The sequence below is a fragment of the Sminthopsis crassicaudata genome, chromosome 1, assembly GCF_048593235.1.
Source record: "Sminthopsis crassicaudata isolate SCR6 chromosome 1, ASM4859323v1, whole genome shotgun sequence".
Taxonomy (NCBI): domain Eukaryota; kingdom Metazoa; phylum Chordata; class Mammalia; order Dasyuromorphia; family Dasyuridae; genus Sminthopsis; species Sminthopsis crassicaudata.
In genome coordinates, this window is record NC_133617.1 from 472,136,356 (window position 1) to 472,158,274 (window position 21,919).

The window sequence follows — 21,919 nt, forward strand, 5'->3', positions numbered from 1 at the left end:
ATTCTCTCCCTCTTTCTCCTTGTCATTGAGAAAGCAAGAAATATGGAACTTATTACAAATATGAAGTCATGCAAAACATATTTCCTCATGTTCTGGGGGAAAAACACAAGGAAATGGGAAAAATATGCTTTAATCTTCATTCAAGTTCCCAATGTGATATAATTTATAATAGTTCACATTTGAATAGTATTATATCAGAAATCAGAAAGTACTTTTTTTAGAACAGTCCTGGGAAGTAGGCAGATTCATAATAGTATCTCCATTTAAATAAGAAAACTAAAGCAGAGGTAAGTAACCTGTTCAGAATCACAAAGCTAATGAACCATATAGTGTTGAATTTTTTTTTCACCTTCATGTTGAGTATCAAAGGTCAAGAAGTGTCAAATTGTTTGAAATGAAGCAATAATAGGCTTGCTATAAATCTAATGATCAAAATTCTATTAATTCAAAAATGGCTGACTTACAAAATTTGAGTTGATCCAAATCTAAGGATCATAATCCAAGGAGTCTCAACATATGGATAGAAAGTTGATATTAAAATAATTGATATTTGCATGATATTTAGGATTAGAGCACTTGACATAAAATTGAAAGAATTCATTCACATTTCTCAATTAAATGTGTTGCTGAGATAAGCAACTTTCTGAATCGTACTGTAATGCCCTTTTTTTAGGCTCTAAAATGGTAGTAATTTGCTCTAGAAAGGTCACACCATGGTTGATGCTAGAGTTAGGACTTGAAACCTAAGACTTTTAGTTTCTCCTTTTCTAATACTTATTTTATATTCTATATTGAATATTTCCTGCACTATGTAGTAATTTTGTAGTAAAGGAATCCTTCAGTCCTCCATCCCAAAAAAAGTTACTGAGCACATAAAATTAGGGGGAAAAGAAAAGTTCATTTCTCACTTTCTGCCACATATTGCCCTACATGTATACTATCAGCATCAGGCCAGTTAGTGACAGTTGTAATTACTGTCATATTATCAGTAGCTAAGCTGATAATTTTCCCTCAACCTTACCGGCCCTCCAAACTTCCTGATTTCTGTGGATTGAACGGTCATCTTTTCAGTTACTCAAGTTTGAAATCTTTGAGTCATTCTTGATTCTTTTCTATCCTTCATCCATCGTATCAATCAATAGTAAATCTGGCTCAATCCTCCTCCACAATCTCTCTGACATTTCACATCATGAAATACCTCCTGTCAATTCACACACACCTAAAACCTTAATTTGGGCTCTTGAAATTTAATTCTTTGCACATGTTTAACCTGTATTGGATTACTTGCTGTCTAGGGGAGGGAGAAGGAGAGAGAGGGAGAAAAATTTGGAACACAAGGTTTTGTAAGGGTGAATGTTAAAAATTATCTTTGCATGTATTTTGAAAAAAAATTATCATGAGTGCCAAAAACTTAATTCTTATCATTATCATTCTTCTTTGCACTAATTGCAGTAATCTCAAAACTTATAATATTGACTTCCTCCAGGCTCTTTTCCCTCCAAATTGATTTTTAAAACTACATATCTGATTATGTCTGTTCTCCCCTTTCCTCTCCCCATTAAAAATAAAAGAAAAAAGAAAAACTCAAATCAGAAGCTCCTGTTGCCTTCAGGATAAAATGCAAAATCCTCAATCTGGCATTTGAAGTCTTTCATACTCTGACTCTCACTTGGTTTCAGTCTATTTCATATCATTTCCCTTCAAGTATTCTCACTTCTAGTTTAACTGTCCTGCAAGTTGATCCATATAATATTCCATCTAAGAGATGCCTTTGCAGATGTGGTACTCTATGTCTGGAATTTTCCATCTGTTCTCATCTCTGCCATTCCTAGTTTCTTTTGAAACACAGTTTAGGGACATCTAGGTAGTGCAGTGGATAGAAGCCCTGAAGTCAGGAAGACCTGAGTTTTCCTGAATTTAGCCCTGGCACTCTATTCATTGATCTAAGTGCCTTAGTATTAATATAATTATGCCCATTTTCGCAGCCCAGACACATGATTTCAACTAGTTTAGGGACACTCTTTCAATCCTTACACCTTAAAACAACTAAAATAAAAATATAACAACAAAAATTTAAAATGGCCAGTCATCTATAATTTATGGTTTTAAAGATTGAGGGCAAAGGAGCTTCTCCTTTAATTGATTTTTTCATTGTCACAAAGCTGGAATGTGTAACCAGGCCTTAAACTTAGGTGATGCTTATTGTTATCTATATATTGCCTTTTCCATTCCAATTTTCCAGATGAGAAAACAGACTTCACTAAATGATGTAACTTATTTATAAGTTTGACATACTAGTTGCCAGGTACTTTGAATCCAGATTCAGTACCATCATTTCATTTGACCATCATTCTTGTTCATCCTCTCTCTCCTCCCTCTCCCTCTCAATCCCCATTTCCCTCTCCCCCTTTCTCTCTCTCTGTCTCTGTCTCTCTCTCAAAGACACACAATATTTTATTTTTCCAAATACATGCAAAGTTAGTTTGTTATTCACCTTTGCAAAACCTTGTGTTACAAATTTTTTTCCCTCTTTCTCCCTTCCTCCCCCTCCCCAAATAATAAGCCATCTAAAATAGGTTTAACTTATCTTACTCTCTTTAAAACACTTTTATATGCATTAATCCTGGAAACCTTTGTCAAATGTGAATACCATCCCAATAGAAGGATCCTATACAAATGATTTATTATCTCCTAGTTGCTAAACCTAAGGTTTTCAGTGATTAGAATGTTTTAAATATTTAAAAGAAACATAGTTCTTCAGACAATTTTCAGATAAATTAAAACCATTTCTAGTAATATTAAAAAATGCTCTAATTCACTATTGATCAGAGATATTTAGCCAATCTCAGATTGGCTAAAATGACAGCAAAAGATAATGATGAATGTTATAGAGGATGTGAGAAAACTGGGACACCAATACATTGTTGGTGAAGTTGAGAAGTGATCCAACCATTCTGGAAAGCAATTTAGAACTATGCCCAAAGGGCTATCAAACTGTGCATACCCTTTGATCCAGCAGTGTTTCTACTGGGTTTGTATTTCAAAGAGATCATAAAAGAGGGAAAGGGACCCATATGTTTGTGGCAGCCCTTTTGTATTGGCAAGAAACTGGAAACTGAGTGGATACCCATCAATTGGAGAATGGCTAAATAAATTGTGGTATATGAATATTATGGGATATTATTGTTCTGTAAGAAACGACCAACAGGATGATTTCAGAGAGGCCTATAGAGAGTTACATGAACTGATGCTGAGTGAAGTGAGCAGAACCAAGAGAACACTGTACATGGCAACAACAATACTATATGATGATCAATTCTGATGGACGTGGCTCTCTCCATTGATGAGATGATTCAGGCCAATTCCAATGATTTTGTGATGATGAGAGCCATCTACACCCAGAGAGAGGACTGTGGGAAATGAGTGTGGATCATAACATAGATATTCACTCTTTTTGGTGGTGTTCGGTTGCATTTTATTTTCTTTCTCATTTTTTTCCTTTTTGATTTGATATTTCTTGTGCAGCAAGATAATTGTATAAATATGTGCATATATTGGATTTGACATATATTTTTCTTTTTCTTTTTTTTTTCCCCCCGCTGAGGCTGGGGTTAAGTGACTTGCCTAGGGTCACACAGCTAGGAAGTGTTAAGTGACTGAGACCACATTTGAACTCGGGTCCTCCTGAATTCAGGGCTGGTGCTCTATCCACTGCGCCACCTACCTGCCCCGACATATATTTTTCACCATGTTTAACATATATTACTTGCCATCTATGGAAGGAAGGTTGGGAGGAAGATGGGAAATTGGGACACAAGGTTTTGCAAGGGTTAATGTTAATAAATTATCCATGCATATGTTTTGAAAATAACAAGCTTTAATAAAAAAAAATCTTAGTTCTTATGGCCATGTTTATGGAAAAAGAATAGGAAGGACTTGGCAATGGACATACATTTACAATGCATGTTACTGAAAATAAAGATGGGAATAAACAAATGTGGCAGAAGAGATGAAGCATTGGAATAAATCTATGTTTAAGACCAAAGCTAATATCCTACATGAAATTGAATTTAGAGGCCTTAGTCTAATCTCTGTATCATAAATCCATTGAACAGATGGTAGTGTTTTTTTTTAAAGAGGAGATTAAAAGCTAAATTGCGAGGTTAGGATAGGTCAGCACGATGTAGACTGCTTTCTATGTGGTATACTTCCCCCACTGTATTCTAAGTTTAATTTGTTCATGGCATAGATACTAATACTCTATTAGACTAGGCTAATTTAATTTTTTTAAGTCAGTGGGAAACAGGGAAATCAATTCCCTCTTTAAGAAAAAGCAGAAAAGTTAAGAATTATTTTAAAGTCAGATTAGGAGTAATGGAAGCTCTGTATTAACTAGCCTCAAATGTCTTTGAGACATCTTTCCAGGATTGGGCTTTTTTCCTCTGAGGGGAATAGAGAGTAGTGGTCTCTAAAGCCCTTCTCACTCTAGGACAATGACAAGTAGTTTAGATAAAGTCACGGGTTGTGAATTCTTGCTGAGCCAGACCAGCAAACCCTCTGCCTACCTCTGGATATGACCTATAAACTGGAGTGGGGAGAAAGTTGTCTGCGTTTATGTCAGACTTCCTAATGTACAAATATTATTATCCCTCCATAAACAGATCACTATTTCTTTCAGAAGCTAGTGCAGGTAACAATCCAATTTTTTTTTTTTTTTTTTTTTTTTTAGAAGGAGAGGGTCTGTTTTTCTTTTTAAAGTAGTTAAAATGAAATTGTCTAGATGAAAAGAAAAATTTCTTCCTATACTTTTAGGTGTTGCAAGCAAAGCCTTGGAGATGAGCCAACCTACACTCCTTACTTTTCAGGGTTGAGATTCGAGGCCCAGAGAGATTTAAATATCCTATTCAAAGCCACATAAATAGTGTCAGAACCCAGTCCAGGACGCAAGTGCATTGACTGTTCTTGCAGTGCCTATTCCAGTACGTCGAGGGCCTCCCGTGGAACATTTGACCAAATAATTTATAAATATTATCAACCAACCAACCAAACCCCCATCATGAAAAGCTTCCCATCCGTTCTTCTCAGAGGTAACTTAGGAAAGAAGTAGTTTGCGGGGTTCTATCAATGGACCAGACGACGGGAAGGAACCTAGGGCATGCTCGCTGTTTGTTTGGCGTATGGGGGAGTCCCGAAGCGAGGGCGCCCCGCGGATAAAATCAGCCGTTTTGGAAAAAGCGTACACCCGCGACGGGGTCGGCTGCTCGCGACAGTCCCACGGACTAGCGAGTGTCTTGCCGACCCTGCCAGAGACTCGTCTGTCAGCCTCCAAGCTGCCCCGCCCCGTCCTACCCCCCCTCCACCCCCGGTTTCCCGGAGCCCCGACCGCCTCACGGGAAAGGGTCGGGAAGGGAAGGCGCTGCTTTTGTCTCGACAGGGCCAAGATAGGAGAGCTGGCTCTGGTTAACCGGGCGGGAGGGGAGATGTAGCTTCTGTCACCGTAAGGCTGAGACAGGAGACCCTGCTCGTGTCACTCCGAGGCCGGAAAAGGAGATACAGCCTTGTCCTGACTGGGCTGGGAGAGAGGTGTGACTAGTCATGGACAGGACGGGAGAGTCTGAGGCCTTAATCCTGTCATCACAGGGTTGAGATGAGAGACACTGCTTCTGTCATAGCAGGGCCGAGAAAGTAGTCTTGTCAAAGACAGAGTCTTGTTACGACAGGGCTCTATGGCTGACCATCGAGGTTTTCCGTTACCGAGTGGGCTGCCAGAAAATGTAGGGGTGGAGTTAGGCCGGCCTCACGCCCCAGTATCCGGGACCCCTCCTGGGACCCCCACTAGAGCCAAGCCCGTCCCCGCAGCCGCCTCCTGTCAGCAGTCACTGGGCGGGACGGGCCGGCAGTGGTCACGTGATGATGGCGGCGGCGAGGGGCGGAGGGAGACGGGGCGGGGCCGGCGGCGGCCACGGGGCGAGTCGTTGTCGCCGGCTGCGCTTGGAGGAGCCCGGGACTGGGGACCCCGGAGCCGGGAGCCGGGAGCCGGGAGCCGGGAGCCAGGAGCCGAGAGCCGGGAGGTAGGCAGGCGCTGCCCGGAGCGGGCGACTCACCGCCCGGAGCTGCTCCCGGTCCGGCCTTCAGCTTTGTGATTTTCCGCGACGCGCCCTCCGGGGGGTTCGGGCTCCCTGGAAGCTGTTGTAGCCCCAAGATGGATGAAGAAGGAGGAGGCGGCGGCGGCGGCGGCGGCGGCTGCGGTGAGTGTCCGGGCGCTGCCCCGAACCCGGCGGCGGAACGTTGACCTCGGGACCCCGGGGAGGGGACTGAGGCTGGAGACCGAGAGGACGAAGGACCGAGACCGAGAGACGATGACTGAAGACAGCAAGGGGGAGACCTGAGGGACGGGACCGAGGGGAAGGGGACAGGGAGCGGGAGCAAGCCCAGGTGGGAAAGGATTAAAGGACCGCAGGGCAGGGATCGGGATGGAGACTGGGATGGACACTAGGGAGACGGGGCCGAGGAGGGGGGTGCTTCAGGAGGCTACGGGGACCGAGGGCGAGGCTGCTTGGGGACAGGAGGAGACACCTGGAACTCCCGGGGAGTCGGGCAGGGGGTTTGGGGAGGTGAGACGGGAGAAGGAGAACGTAGAAACAAGGGTGAGGAGGCAGGGAGGGGGTGAGAGCAGAAGAGACCAAACCAGGGCTGCAGGGTCCGGGAAAACAAGGAAAAGCAGGAGGGGTCTGTGAGTATGTTTGAGGCAATGGGGATTGTGAACTGAAGGTGCTGGGGAACGGGTTAAGATTACACAGCGGGAGAGATGCGGTGAAGAAGGGACTTCCAGAAAAGTCCTGTGGGAATCTAGATGGATCTAAAGGAACTGCCCAATTAGGACTGGGGTAGATGTCAACAGTGAAAATAGAGACCGTGACGGGGAGGGGGGGAGGGAAGGAAGGGGAAAGGGAAGGGGGAAGGAGAATCATGAGGAATGTTTTCAAAATTGGGATGGGATCTAAACATGAGAGAAAACTCAAATTTCTTCCATCTATGGGGGAGGGGGGGAGATATTTCCCATAAGAAATTACTTATTTGTATTTAACCTTAGAGGATACATTTCCTTTCCTTTCTCAAAACTATGAGGACAGGGTGGGGCCTGTCAAGCTCTGAGGGATATAACTATAAGGTTTGAGGCAGTGTATTATAGTATAAGTATAAAAAAGAAAAAAAAAAACACAACAAATTCAAGGTAAAGAGGAAGATGAAACGTAGGAAAGAAAAAACAGCGTTGTCCAAAGCTTTGAGTCAAACTGTCATTAAAATTGCTTAACCCAACAACTGTAAGTGTGAGAGGGGCATTTTGTTGACATGCATTCTTACTTACTATTTGTTGATAACTTGGCCTGTATTTAAAAAGGTAATGTTTCATAGAAAGGAGAAAATAAATTGTCTTAGCTAATGGCTCCGTTATGAACTGCAACATGCAGGAAAGGTTGAAAGCAAGACAAGCAAACAATAAGTTTTAGCCTCTGCCTTAACAATAGTTAAGTCTGTCTGTTGTACTTGGTGAGCATGGTCCAAATTTCTGTGTCATTTCTCTTTGGGAAAATATCTGAAATTCTCCTAGATCTTTGCTGGAAACTATGTATTTGTCATAAGTAAAATATGAAATATTTTGTTTTGTTTCTTAAATACTAATAACGTAGTATAGTCACTGTGTTGATGTTTATCATTGCATTAAATTGGTATTTTCTAAATTGTATGAAATTGATTATCTTAACTTTTATTTTAAAGAATTCTTGTATATGATGTAATTTTTTTATTACAGAAGGTAGACTGGAAAGGAAAGGAAAGCAAATTTGCAATTTGGAATCAAAGCATGACTTTTCATTTTTTCATATTTTCAACTAAGGTGTCTTTTTTCTCTAACATATATTGCATTGTCAGAGTTCCTAGAGCTTAAGGAGCTTGTTTTCTGATACTGATCATGGCTATTTCTATAGAAATAATCAGCAGTAATGTTTTAGAATGAGATGGTTAATCAAGGCGCCATTTAGAATTTATTGTATAGAGGAAACGTGTTTGCTGAAGGAAGTAATTTTGCCATTAGGTTAAGAAATAATTGGTGTAAGCTGTAAGAGTTCAGGTACATGCAATTAAAGCCAGAGACAACTTTGTGACACCAAGTAGGTATGTTGTTTACAAAAGTTCTCTAATGAGGAAGAAATATGGTTGAAAATCCTTCAATAGCCAAGCTCTCTAAACACACTATAGATTTTTTTTGGGGGGGGCAGAGTGGAGGGGAGTTTCTTCTTCAATATAGTCACACAGCTTGTAATTATCAGAAACAATAATTGAACAGTAAGGATTCCAAGTTGGGTCTTTTAGCCACTATTTTATACTCTCAGCTGCTTAATGCTAAAACAAAATGTGATCTTAAATATTACATTGAAGTGTTGAAGGCATTTAGAATGCTTTAAATGTCTTTGGATACAATTCAATAGCATTGTGTGTGTGTTGGAGGGGGGCTTTGTGGGCAATATAGTGAAGTGGAGAAAACAATGGACTTGGACTTTAAAGGTGGGGATGCAGATTTTTGCTCTGCCAGTTCCTCTGTTACTGGGCAAGTCAGCTTTTTGGAGTTTAATGTTTCTTCAACTGTAAAATGAGGGGATTAAATTATCTGTTATCTGTGGCTCCTTCCAGCTCTAACATTTTATGATTCTGATTTGTGTCATCAAAAGTTATTTTCCATGCTGTGTTATGGAAGACCCTTATGTTTTTCCTTTCAGGCTTATAAATACATAGTTCTTATTAAATGAAAAACCCTTTATAACCTACCCCCTTCCCTACATTTCCAATCTTCTTACATCTTATTCCCTGCTATGTTTCTTCTTTGATCCAGGTTCATTGGATCTTGCCTTCTTCAAGAAACCTTTCCCTTTTCTAATATTTTTCCTCTGATGCTTGCTTATTCCCAATTTATCTTCTATCTATAGATTGTTTGTACTAATTTGTTTGCATTTTGTCTCTCCTCTTAAACTGATGTTCTGGACAACTAGAACTGTCTTTCTTTGTATCCTCAGTACTTAATATCCTCAGTACTTTTTTAGAGCTTGAACATAGTAGGTGCTTGATAAAGCTTTACCGACTGTCTGGATCATCATAATATGCTGGCCCACTATAAATTAAATGTGTTTACATTTAGCTTCTACCATACCTATTTTTAGAAATTAATTCACTTTCAAGTCAGTTCTTGACACAGTTATTAATGTATATCCAGCAGTGGATTTTTCTAATGACTTTCTTTTAAAAAATGTTTTCTTCAAATGACAGGCTTTTTAGTGACAACAGATTTAGATGTCATAATCAGAGATTCATTAACATAGCCTACTTTGAATATTGAAAATATTTTCAATTATTTCCAAAGTCGATCAGTTTTATTCCTGTTTTTTTAACTGATGGGTTAATACATCTGGTCAAACTAGGCAAACTAGTCCTGGCAAACTAGGGAGGAGAATTTAAAAAGTCTTAAAAAGTCTTCATTGCTAATGATGCTTAGTAACGATCCTTGAAAATTGAACAGATTTGATACTTTTGTAATTCAGCAAACTTTGAAGTTTGTCCAATGTATAAGTTTACTATTGTTTTCTCCTAAATGATATTCAGAGAGGTGAAGAGTGTATATATAAGTTGGAAGAAGGGTTAGGCAGTTAGAGGAGGTAATGTATGGGTTCCAAAACTGTAAGGAAAAATCACTTGTCTATATGTGATGTAACTTTTGGACTTTTCGATTCCTCAAAGGCTTTGTTGATTTTCAGATCCATATTTTTTCCAGTTTTTTTTTTTTTTAAAGAACTATCCTCTTTATTGTAATTCTTTATGACCATATTATCAATCATGTTGTTAATTTAAAAAGTGTCACAGAAAAATAATATATGACAAAGATATAAATGCATGTGAATATAATCTATTTTTAATCTTCAAAGAGAAAATTGTGAGCAAACTTGTTAGTTGCTTCTTTTAAATTCTTAAAAAGTGGACTTTATATTTGTTTTTAGTTCTTAGGTTTTACATAGAGCATCTTTATATAATTTGAATCTTTACCTTTGGTTGAATTCTTTTTGTTATTTCTCTTTACTAAGTTGATCCAGGGAAAATGTAAAGGATTTTTTCTCGAACCAGGCCTGAAGTCAGGAGGACCTGAGTTCAAAGGTGGTCTCAGACACAACATTTCTAAGCTGTGTGACCCTGGGCAAGTATTTAACTCCAATTGCCTCGGGGAGGGGGGAGACAACCCAACCCCCCCCAAAAACACCAAATACCAATCCCCCCCCAAAAAAAACAAGAAAAAAATTACTAGCAAAGCATAACTTTATAAAGAATCATGATTTTCTATTTGTGGTCTAGAAATTATGACACGAGGGAAAGTAGAAGGAAAATAGAAAATAGGTACTAAGTATTTGAGAGAGTAAAAGATACTAAATATTTTTGAGATGGTGGAAACTATGAATAATCCAAATAAATAAAAAGGTACATATGTTCCTTAAGGTTTATGAAATACTTTTAGATAGCCAATCTCATTTGACCTCAGCAAAAGCCCCATGAGGTACACTATTATTATCTTCATTTTACAGATGAGTAAATAGAGGTTGAAAGAGATTAATTAACCTGCCCAGGGTTATGCAGCTATTAAGTATGGGCGAGGGGATTTGTTCTCAAACCTTCCTAATTGCAGTGAAGTAACTGCTATTCACTGAAATGACTGCTTAAAATTTAAAAGTGAATGGGAAAATTTTATAACCTGAGTAGTTTTGATGTTAGTCAAACTATAGTTTGTCTTATTTGTAATTATTAATTACCATATAAACTGTTATACTGACATTAAACGGATATTGTATTTTTAAATGGAACTGAAGAGGAACCAAACTTCAGTAGGTACTTCAGTTAAGTTAGTTATTGAAAAAGGCTATCACTTGTTTGGGTTAAAATGCTTCATAAGCTTGGAATTTACCTTTTTCAAGTCTTGACACCAAATTCAGTGCTTTATCCATTCAACTATGTGAATTATTTCCAAATGTCTGGATAATTGATTAAATTTTTGAGTTTTCATATGTATTTGGTATTCTGTCGACATGGCCTTACTCCACCTTTTAAAATTGGGTTCCATGGGAAAATATAACACTCTGCATTTATTTTGGACAGCAGTACTTCCTTTTTCTGTGGACAACTACATTTAAAACACATGCTTTTTGAGTAGAGTCTATGGTCCTCTGAGAATTGTCTGAAGAAGGAAATGGGTTGACCTATTTGGTTGCTACAAAATAAAAACAATCTTGTTTTCATTTTTGGTGGACATCTGTGTTGCATTTATTATATTTCATTCTAGAGGTTTTTTAAAACCATAATTTGATAATAATGGGGTTTCATTAATACTGTACTCATTTAGTTATTTCTACAGTTACAGTAAGTACTAGTATAGCTGATAGACTGTCTAACCACTTTCCTAGAAAACATAATATATAGAAAACAGTACTGAATCTGAGACTATAAAATAGGATCACAATTTTCTTTTTTGAATAAAGATTATTTTATTCTATTTTTATGATAACTTGCTGTACACATAAACATGGAAACAGGATTCTTTCATGTATTCTAACAGCATCATCTCTATCAATCTTTAAGCACAGTTACTTAGAGATCTCTTTCTTTAAATAGAATTTAATAAGGCATTAGTAAATATATGCTTTTATAATTTTGGAAATGCAGCTCTGTTGCCTTTTTTAGAGCATCCTTTTGATAATTGACATTTTTTTCATAATATTTGATATCTACACATATATGAATACAAACACATATGTATTTTCCCTTGATAGAAATCTGCTGAGTTTCAATCAACAAATACAAAGATTTACATTCGCTGCAAATAAAAAATGTAATTCAAAAAATTCTAAATAAATAAAAAAAAATTTTAAAAATAAAAAATGTAATTCACCTTTATAAATGTAATGTTGGAGAGTAGTGCCGAAGTGTATTTTGACAAAACATTAAAGATAAGTTTTTTTCTTTAATTCTTGGCGAAGAAAAAAATTAAAGAATAAACTAGCTTTTAATTTTTTCAAATAAGAACAAATCTGACACATGACATAGAAGAAGCACAGTGTGTAGTCATGCAAAGGTGTCAAATACAAGGCCACTCTAAAGTGCAGCCCAAACCAAATTAAAATGTAATTGAGAAGTATTTAACAAAATAAATGTAGAAAATGTTAATTTGTGGTGGTAGTGGTGTTGTTTTTGTTAGTTAAGATGGACTCAGGGATCTGTTTCAGTTTGATTTTAATACAACTACTATTGGAGTCAGGAAGACCTGAATTTGAATTCTACTTCAGACATTTAATAGTAGGGTGATTTTGAACAAGTTAACTTAATCTTGTTGATTCCTCATCTGTAAAGTGAGAAGATTATACTTGATAACCTCTAAGTTTTCTTCTAATTGTAGATAGCCTCTGTGCTAGAATATGGAAAAATTTAGTGTCTCACTAAAATTTTGGCATGTTCTTTTATTGAATTCTTATTTCCTAAGTGACTTTACTTAATGAGCACTTGGTCTCCCAGATGCATGAACCTTCCCTTCTAAAGTTGCCTCCTATGTGTTCTATATGTATATTGTATATACCTAATTTGTTTACATTTTCTTCACTAGGATGTAAGTTTTTTAGAAAAAAAAGAAATACTCTTGCCTTTAGTACATTGCCTGACACAGTTAGCAATTACTATATACTTGCTGACTGGCTTAACATTAACAAGGATATAAAATGCTGAAATTAAGTTCTTTTTCTCATTTATATTTTTAAGTTAACTTAAAGGTGCCTTTATGTAATATGATGCTATTTGTAGATTCAGGTTTTTTGGGATCAAGAAGTCATTAAAATAATTCTGTTCTTTTTATGGAACTTGAAAACTAAAGTTTTATAAAGCTCAACTTTTAAATTTAATTTTTGAAAATTTATTTAGTATTTTATTTTTCCCCCAGTTATATGTAAAGACTGTTTTAAAACATTGAGTTCCAGATTCTTTCCTTTCCTCCTTTCCTTCTCCACCTCATTGAGAAAGACAAGAAATTTGATATGTATATGTTATACATATGCTGTTTTGTAAAAAGGTTCATTCACTCATTTGCTTCCTTTTCTCTTGCATTGTAAAAACTTTTTCTTGTTTCTTCCATTCCACCTTTCCCTTTCCCTTCTTCCATTACATTCCTCTCTCACCCCTTAATTTTATTTTTTTAGATATCATCCCTTCATATTCAACTCATATGTGTGTCCTCTGTTCACTGCCCTAAGAATGAGAAAGCTCTTATGAGTTAGAAATATCATCTTCCTATGTAGGAATGTAAACAGTTTGACGTTATTCTCTTCTAATTTCCTTTTCCTGTTTACCTTATTATGCTTCTCTTCAGACTCTTTTTTTTTTTTTTCTTTCCCCTGAAGCAATTGGGTTTAAGTGACTTGCCCAGGGTCACACAGCCGGAAAGTGTTAAGTGTCTGAGATCAGATTTGAACTCAGATCCTCCTAACTTCAGGGTTGGTGCTGAGACTCATTTTTGAAAGACAAACTTTCTATTCAGCTCTGGTCTTTTCATCAGGAATGCTTGAAAGTCTTTTATTTCATTGAATATGTATTTTCCCTCTTAAGAATTATACTATTTTTTGCTGGTAGGTGATTCTTAGTTATAATTCTAGTTCCTTTGCAAGATTATCATATTCCAAATTTTCTGATGCTTTGATGTATATAAGCTATTAAATTGTCTCCATACTATTTGAATTGTTTTAAATAATTATAAATTATTTTAAAATTTTAATTTTATAATTTAAAAATTATTTCTCCAACTTACATGAACTGATGCTGAGTGAAGTGAGCAGAACCAGAAGATCGTTGTACACTTCAACAACAATACTGTATGAAGATATATTCTGATGGAAGTGGACATCTTCAACATGAAGAAGATCCAACTCATTTCTAGTTGATCAATGATGGATAGAAACAACTACACCCAGAGAAGGAACACTGGGAATTGTGTAAACTGTTAGCACTACTGTCTCTCTACTCAGGTTACTTATACCTTAGGAACCCAATTCTTAACGTGCAACAAGAAAATTGGATTTACACACATATATTGTATCTAGGTTATACTACAACACATATAAAATGTATGGGATTGCCTGTCATTTAGGGGAGGGATGGGAAAATTTGGAAAAATGAATACAAGGGATAATGTTATAAAAAAAATTACTCATGTATATATACTGTCAAAATTTTTTTTTATATAATTATAAAGTTAATTAAAAAAATAAAATTATCTCTCCTGGATCTTTTTTCCAAGTCAGATATTTTTCCAATGAAGTATTTCACATTTTTTTCTATTCATTCTTTTGGTTTTGTTTTTATGTTTTCTTAATTTTACATAAAGTCATTGGCGTCCATTTGCTCAGTTCTAATTTTTAAGGAATTATTTTCTTCAGTGAGTTTTTGTACTTTTTTTTTTCAAGGAGTTTTTATCTTTAGTAAATATTTGTGCCTCTTCGTAAGCTTTTTTCATTTTAAATAGCACAGTCTATTATCCTTGGAACTTACTCCTTCATCACCTTTATCTCTAAAATTCCTAGATTCCTTTAAGATGTAGCTCATTTTTTAAAAAAACAAAAATCAATGTAACATTTATTTTTTTTTTAAATTATAACTTTTTATTGACAGAACATATGCATATGGGTAATTTTTTACAACATTATCCCTTGCACTCACTTGTGTTCGACTTTTCCAATTCTTCCCCCCCCCAGATAGCAGGCAGCCTTATACATGTTAAATATGTCATAGTATATCCTAAATACAATATATGTGTGCAGATTTGTACAGTTCTCTTGTTGCACAAGAAGAATTGGATTCAGAAGGTAAAAATAATCTGGGAAGAAAAACAAAAATGCAAACAGTTCACAATCATTTCCCAGTGTTCCTTCTCTGGGTATAGCTGATTCTACCCATCATTGATCAATTGGAACTGAATTAGATCTTCTCTATGTTGAAGATATCCACTTCCATTAGAATACATCCTCATACAGTATTGTTGTTGAAGTGTATAATGATGTCCTGGTTCTGCTCATTTCACTCAGTATCAGTTCATGTAAATTTCTCCAAACCTCTCTGTATTCATCCTGCTGGTCATTTCTTACAGAGCAATAATATTCCATAGCATTCATACACCACAATTTATCCAACCATTCTCCAATTGATGGACATCCATTCATTTTCCAGTTTCTAGCCACTACAAAAAGGGCTGCCACAAACAGCAGATCTTAATTCTTAATAAATACTTGTTAAATTGGATTGAATAGCTGTTAATTTGTATATGTTATCCTATATAGAGAGAGGTTGTATAAAATATTTTAATTACTTTTTTAAAAAGTTACCCAAATTATACTCTTTCTCTTCCTTTTGTGGTCAGACCTTTCTTTAAATATACTTCATTTTGGTTAATTAATAATTTCTTGTTCATGTTCATTCATGATAAGAGCAGCTAAAAAAAAAAGCCAATATTTTCCATTTATTAAGAAGTTTGTTGGTATTCCCTCCATATTTGGCTTATCTAATTGTTCTTTTGCTTCACTAGTCATTAATTTGACTAGTTGTCTAAAACCTTAATGGTGTATATACATCATAGATCTTTATGTGTATACATGTATATAGATCTGTATATGTATTTAAATGGGAAGAACATAAAACTGAAATGTGATATGTGGGTCCTGCTATTTATTGCTTCAGCATTTAATTTTAAAGTCTTTTTTTTTTTTCAGTTATCTATCCTTTCCTGTTCCTATCCTCTAATCCAACAAAGAAGTCTGAGTTTTTCACTTTTCCTCTCCCTCACTTTTGGCAGGTAATAAGATTCTTGGTGAGCAGCAAGCTGCACTTCACTGTAGGATATTTGGGAAGTGAATGTTTCTGCCAATTCCCTAGGCCATACTGTCAGCTTCCTTCTCTGACGTGTCTGTAAATCTTGGTAGTGTATTAAACAACAGTTTCATTTTTATGGAAGAATCACATTGTCAGGTGCCACCCACTTCTTGTAATTCAAGGGAAGAATTCATTCAGAAGACTTACCACTATTGATTCCACTGCTAGGTATTTTGCTTGGCTTCTTTTTTGAGAGTACATATCCAAGAAGAACTTCTTTAGTTTCATTTTCCTAGCTAGTATTGCTTTTAAGTTTTAGTTGACAGGAATTATTAGCCTGGACTGATACCTGAAACTTTCAAGTACTGATTTTATAGGATAAGTTGTTTGTTTGTTTTTTTTTTTAATTAAAGAGCACTAAAATTTAGTGAATTTTTAAGTTATGAAAAAGATTGTTGGGATCAGTCAAATTTCAACTTTGTACCTGTAGATACAAAGGCCAGTTTTAGCAACTTGGAAAAACACTACAGATTCAAAAATTACGTTTTCATGGTGTCTTCATATTATATGAGATTTTTCTACATAAGTTTTATTGCATTAATTCTTTCGACCATTCAGATGAGCTTTCCATTTTTCTTCAACTGCTTATGCAAGCATAAGGATCATAGATTTAGAGCAAAAGGAAACCTAGAGGACATGTAGTCCAATTCCCTTATTTTACACATGAAGAAACAGGTCCAGAGAGATGAAGGGAGCTGGTCATGGTTATCCAGGTAGTAAGAGTCAGAGGAAGGATATATGAACCAAAGTCTCCTGATTCCAGAGCCAGAGCTTTCCCTGCCCTCCCCTCCCCTAACTTTATAAAAGAGTTTTATTTTCTCTCCATTTTTTTAAACAAAGGATTTCTTCCTCCCTGGGAGAAATATTTTACATTTTTTAGAAAGCTGAAAGAGTTAGGATACTCTTCAATTTCTCCAAACTTTCCCATTTTGAATGAGAGTACCTCCAACTGGGAGACCCAGTCTCCTAGATTTATTACTTTAAGGTCATCCTTGAATATTCTTTTTCCTTCATCTTCCACATCTCAAAATATCTCTTTCTTTCATTTTTCCATATCCCAAAATATCTTTAAATATGTCTAAAAATCCAAGTACCACATTTCTTATCTGAACTTATGCCGTTTCCTCCACTACATTGTCAATTCCCCTATTCCAGGCCTTCAGTACATCTTAACTGTCTTCTCTGCTTCCATTATCCCCTCTTTCCTATTGCTCTTCTATACAGCTGCCAAGATTTTTACCAAAGCACAGGTCTTGAACTATGTCATACACTGTTCAAAAACTTTCACTGGTTTCCTGTTGCTTTTGGACAATTAGAACATTCTCAGTCTTGCACTTAAGGTTCTTCAACATCTGGCAGTATAATTCACCTTTTAAAATTTATTTATTTTTATGAGAGCTAGCATTTATATAATTTATATATATTTTAGATTTATGAACACTTTACACATGTGATCTCATTTGATTCTTACAATAACCCTGTGAGAGAGGTGCTATTATTATCATCCCCATTTTATAGATGAAGAAACTGAGACAACCAGAGGTTAAATGACTTACTAAGAGTCACACAACTGGTAACTGAGATTAGATTTGAACTAAAATCTACTTATTTCAAACTGTTTCCTTTTGTGTGTTCTACATTTTAGCCAAATTATTCTCAGATTCTGAAATTCCACCTCCTATTTCTGTGCATTTGCCATATCTGGAATTCACTTCTGACTCAGTTTCATGTCTCAGTATTCTTCCTTCTAAGATCACCTCTGGTGTTACTTTTGTTATAAAGCCTTCCTGATTTTTCTAGTTGTTAGTGTGCTCCTCTTCCTAAAATTACCTTTTAAACTTTTTGATGTATATATAAATGTCTTTCAAGTAAGAATGGAAGGTTCTTTTGAGGGCCTGGGATATTCTGTTTTTAATTTGTAGTTCCAGAACCCAATACAGTGCCTTTCATATAGTTGGCACTTAATAAATGTAATTGAATTGAATTCAACAACATTTATTATGTACCTGCTTTGTCCTAGGCATAGACCTAGATCCTGGAGATACAATGATGGACAAATATTTGGGCCAAATTTTCAGATGAATTAGTGTTTCTCTTTGATCCTTAATTTCCTTCTCTGTAGAATGGGAATAATATTAACTATAACATTTACTTCACAGGAAAAGGTTATTGTAATTTGATTAAATGAGAAACTATTTGCAAAGTTCTTTGTATACTGTAAAAATAATAGTAGCTATTATATAATTATCATTAGTAGAATGGAATTAAGTATGTCTAATATATACATTAATGCAAAAGTGGGCATAGGAAAGGACAGTGAAAAAATATTGGAAATCATGGTTCAGGAATAAGAAATGAAAGACTAATGGCTTGTAGATGTTACAGAAGTTTCATGTGTGTTTATTTAATTACTTTCTTTAAGCAGAGATTTGGGAGGTATTAGATGTCTTGATAATCAAATAACATCACAAAAAGTGAAATCAAATATCATTTAACAGAAGGAAAGCAGACTGTTCATGGGAAAGTAGATTTGGAGTCAGAGGAAGTAGATTCATATTCTCTCTTTGCTGCTCACTAACTCTTTGACTTTTGGGTTTCAGTACTCATGTTAGTAAAATGAATGAATTACTTAAGATAATTTTTGAGGTTCTTTAAATCAACTTTGTGTTTAATTAGACCACAGATTTCTTAGAGTAAGATCAAAAATAAAAAAAAAATGAATTAAAAGATGAGAAGATAGCAATCAAAAATGAGGCAACTTCAACCTGACTTCAGATAAAATAACAGACACTGACATAGACTAAAACCATTTTCTACGGAAGGCAGCTGGTGGTCCAGTGAATAGAATAAGTCTGAAGTCTGTAAGTCTTGATTTTAAATTGTACCTCAGAAACCTAGTGGCTCCCTGGGTATGTTGCTTAACTTAACTTGCCTCAATCTCTTCTCTCATCTGTAAAATAATAATATTACCACCTCCCAGGTGAGAATCAGATAATGATTGTGAAGGGCTTAACACTATGTGGAACATATAGTAAGCTATATAAATGTTAGCTATTGTTATTAAGGAGTCTTAAATGAAGTAAATCATTTGCTATAAGGAACTAGGAAACTAGCTTAGCAAACATTTGACAAATGAGATTCTATGACAGCCAAATACATCTTGACTTAGAATACACACACATAAACACACACATTATGCACATGCACATATTATATACACACATATATGTTCTATGACAGCTAAATCTTGGGTTAGAATGTACACATATACATACATGTATAAAGTATGTACACATTTATATGTACATATATATGACAGCTAAGTACATCTTGGCTTAGGATATATACATATACATAATATATATATATATATATATATATATATATACACATGCATATACACACATTGAGGTTCTATGTCAGCTAAGTATAGTTTGGTTTAGAATATATACATATATAATGTATACACACATTCATACATATATAATAGGATATATATATATATATATATATATATATATATATATATATATATATATATATATATATATATATATACATGTTTATAAAATCTTAGCATTGGAAGGCAGTGAGAAATGATGAGCAATATTGTACCATAAAAGCAATGAAGCAATGAAAATCAAGAAGCAATGAAGTTAAAAAAAACAAGCTTGTAGAAAGATGGGTGAGAGACTTAATTAGGCCCCCTCAACCCAAGAACATTTAAAAGTAAAACTGGAAGGACAGCAAACAAGTGACACCTGGAATTATCTGTCAAGATTTCTTAACAAACATGATAGTGGAATCAGCACTTTAGGAATCTAGTATCATAGTACTAAGGGTACAACATGAAGAAGTACTAATAGCTCTAAAGAAAACTGAGATAGGAAGAGCAGCTGGACTAGACAAATATATACAGAGGAGATCCAAACTGGAGACAGCATAATTTCAAGGGCATTTAGGGATTAATACTTCAGATAGTTAGAAAAAGAGACGATATCAAATACTTGGGAAAAAAGCATGGACAAAATAAATAGTAATATTAGTAAATAAAGGTGATCAAGAAAATAGTTAATTGCTAATCTACATGTCTACTTTTCAACTCTGTAAATCTTTATGATAATAAACCATAGATGCCAAAAGGATAAGAGAAAGAAACAGCTAGAGTTGAGATATATCATGTTATTAATGAAGAATTACAAAGGAGAATTAATATAAAGGATATTTTCATAATCTAGTATAATTGGAAAAATGAGGTGGATTAGAATATGGTGAAATAGAAGATAACTGATGGATATCTCATACATGCCAATGATATCCATACTATGTTAATATCTTTAGAGGAATGCATCTAGCATGATTATGTATCTCTATAGGAAATTTATGGAAGGATGTAGACCAATGTCAGGTCTCATAGGAGGAGAAAGTGTGGGTGAATGGTAATTTACACTATTGTAATGACCACACTAATGTGATCATAGGTGTACTGAAATGAAAAAAGTTGTTGGGATTTAGCTACTGATTAGATATGGTTGGAGTGAAGGTAGAATTAAGATGAATAATTTGTGATTTTGAGTCTTGGAAACTAGGAGAATAAGTAATGCCATCAGCACACATAGGCAAGTAAAGAGAAGGTACAGTTTTAGGGTTAGGTTATTTGTTCAATTTTGCACAAATTGAGTTTAAGATGTTGGCATGACTACTAGGTAGAGGTATCCAGCAAACAGCTGATACAATAATATCAGTGGTAAAAATATTTTCACCTTACGGTACTATAGGCATATTTTCCCCATTTAAAAAATTTATTGCTGCTTCATATGTGTGATTCTGATGGAGCAATGAATAATGTTAGAAAGGACTCCATTTTCTTAAATAGCCATGGCTCTTTAGATTGCAGATTTAGCTATGATTTAGTGATTCCTGTAGTCCAGAAAGGTACACTTTATGTCAAATTTATCTGTTGGTAGATTTTTTCCTCCTAGGCTAGCCTTTGAAAAATATAATTCAGTTGATAATTCAGTTATTTTAATTGCCTTTGGTACAGAAAAAAGATTAATCTTATTTTAATCAGTAAATATTTATTTAGTACCTATGTGACAGGTGCTACTAAGTGCTAGGGATATGAAAACAGGCAAAAGAGAGTCGCTGCCCTCTAGGAGGTTGAAGTCTAAGGAGAGAGAGAACGTGCAAACAAATACACACAAAGCAAACTATATCTCAAATAAATAGGAAGTACTTACCACAGGAAAGGGCACTGGAATTAAAAGGGGGAGGGGGGAGGCTTTCTGTAGAAGGCAGGATTGGGACTAAAAGGAAACCAAGGAATTCAGTAGTTTGTTAAGAGTGTAGGAAGGACAGTGTTCCAGTCAGAGTGACTGTCTGGAGCCCAGCGAGATGGTGTATTTACTCTGGTTGTATTCAAGTCACTTTCTGGGGGTATATATATTAGTCTCACTAAGTATTTGAATCTAAACATTGCTTTTTGAGCCAGTGTTTATATATATTCTCTAAAATAAGTACCTGTAGGTTTTTTTTTTTGTTGTTGTTGTTATGAATGAGTGATTATGTGGAGATTTTGATTCGATGTATCTTTCTGAAGCAATTAAACATACAAATAGAATAGAATAGATTGTGCCTCATTTTTAGGTTTTTAATTTTAAAACCATAGTTTATTTTTAATCTTCTACCTGGATCCAAGAAATTATATTCATTTCTAATATTCTGTGGGAAGCATGGCACAAACTGGTAACTAAAAGGAGTTACTTTTAAAGCTCAAATGTCAGTGGAGTATGTGGGTGGGTGAATTTGGAAGGGATATTCACAATGGTATGTTAGACTTAAACTCATATGGAAGTGATTAGTTGTCTAGCTTTATGTAGTAAAGGATTTTATTTAAAAATTTTGCAAATGCATTTTAAAAAAAGAA

At 35.4% G+C, this 21,919-nt stretch overlaps 2 protein-coding genes and 1 pseudogene across 2 annotated transcripts in view; all 3 read left to right on the forward strand.

The window, feature by feature from the left end:
• LOC141550417 (small integral membrane protein 10-like protein 3) overlaps positions 1-21,919 on the forward strand; it is a 177,845-nt gene that overhangs the window by 72,865 nt on the left and 83,061 nt on the right. The window lies entirely within an intron of this gene.
• The window catches only part of CYTH3 (cytohesin 3), a 135,118-nt gene continuing 118,891 nt past the window's right edge, over positions 5,693-21,919 (forward strand). Inside the window, exon 1 of the mRNA XM_074281061.1 lies at positions 5,693-6,248. Coding sequence (XP_074137162.1) covers positions 6,203-6,248 — 46 coding nt within the window. The 5' untranslated portion in view covers positions 5,693-6,202. The remainder of the gene's footprint in view (positions 6,249-21,919) is intronic.
• Positions 6,474-21,919, forward strand: part of LOC141552234 (ADP-ribosylation factor 2 pseudogene) — a 59,345-nt pseudogene continuing 43,899 nt past the window's right edge.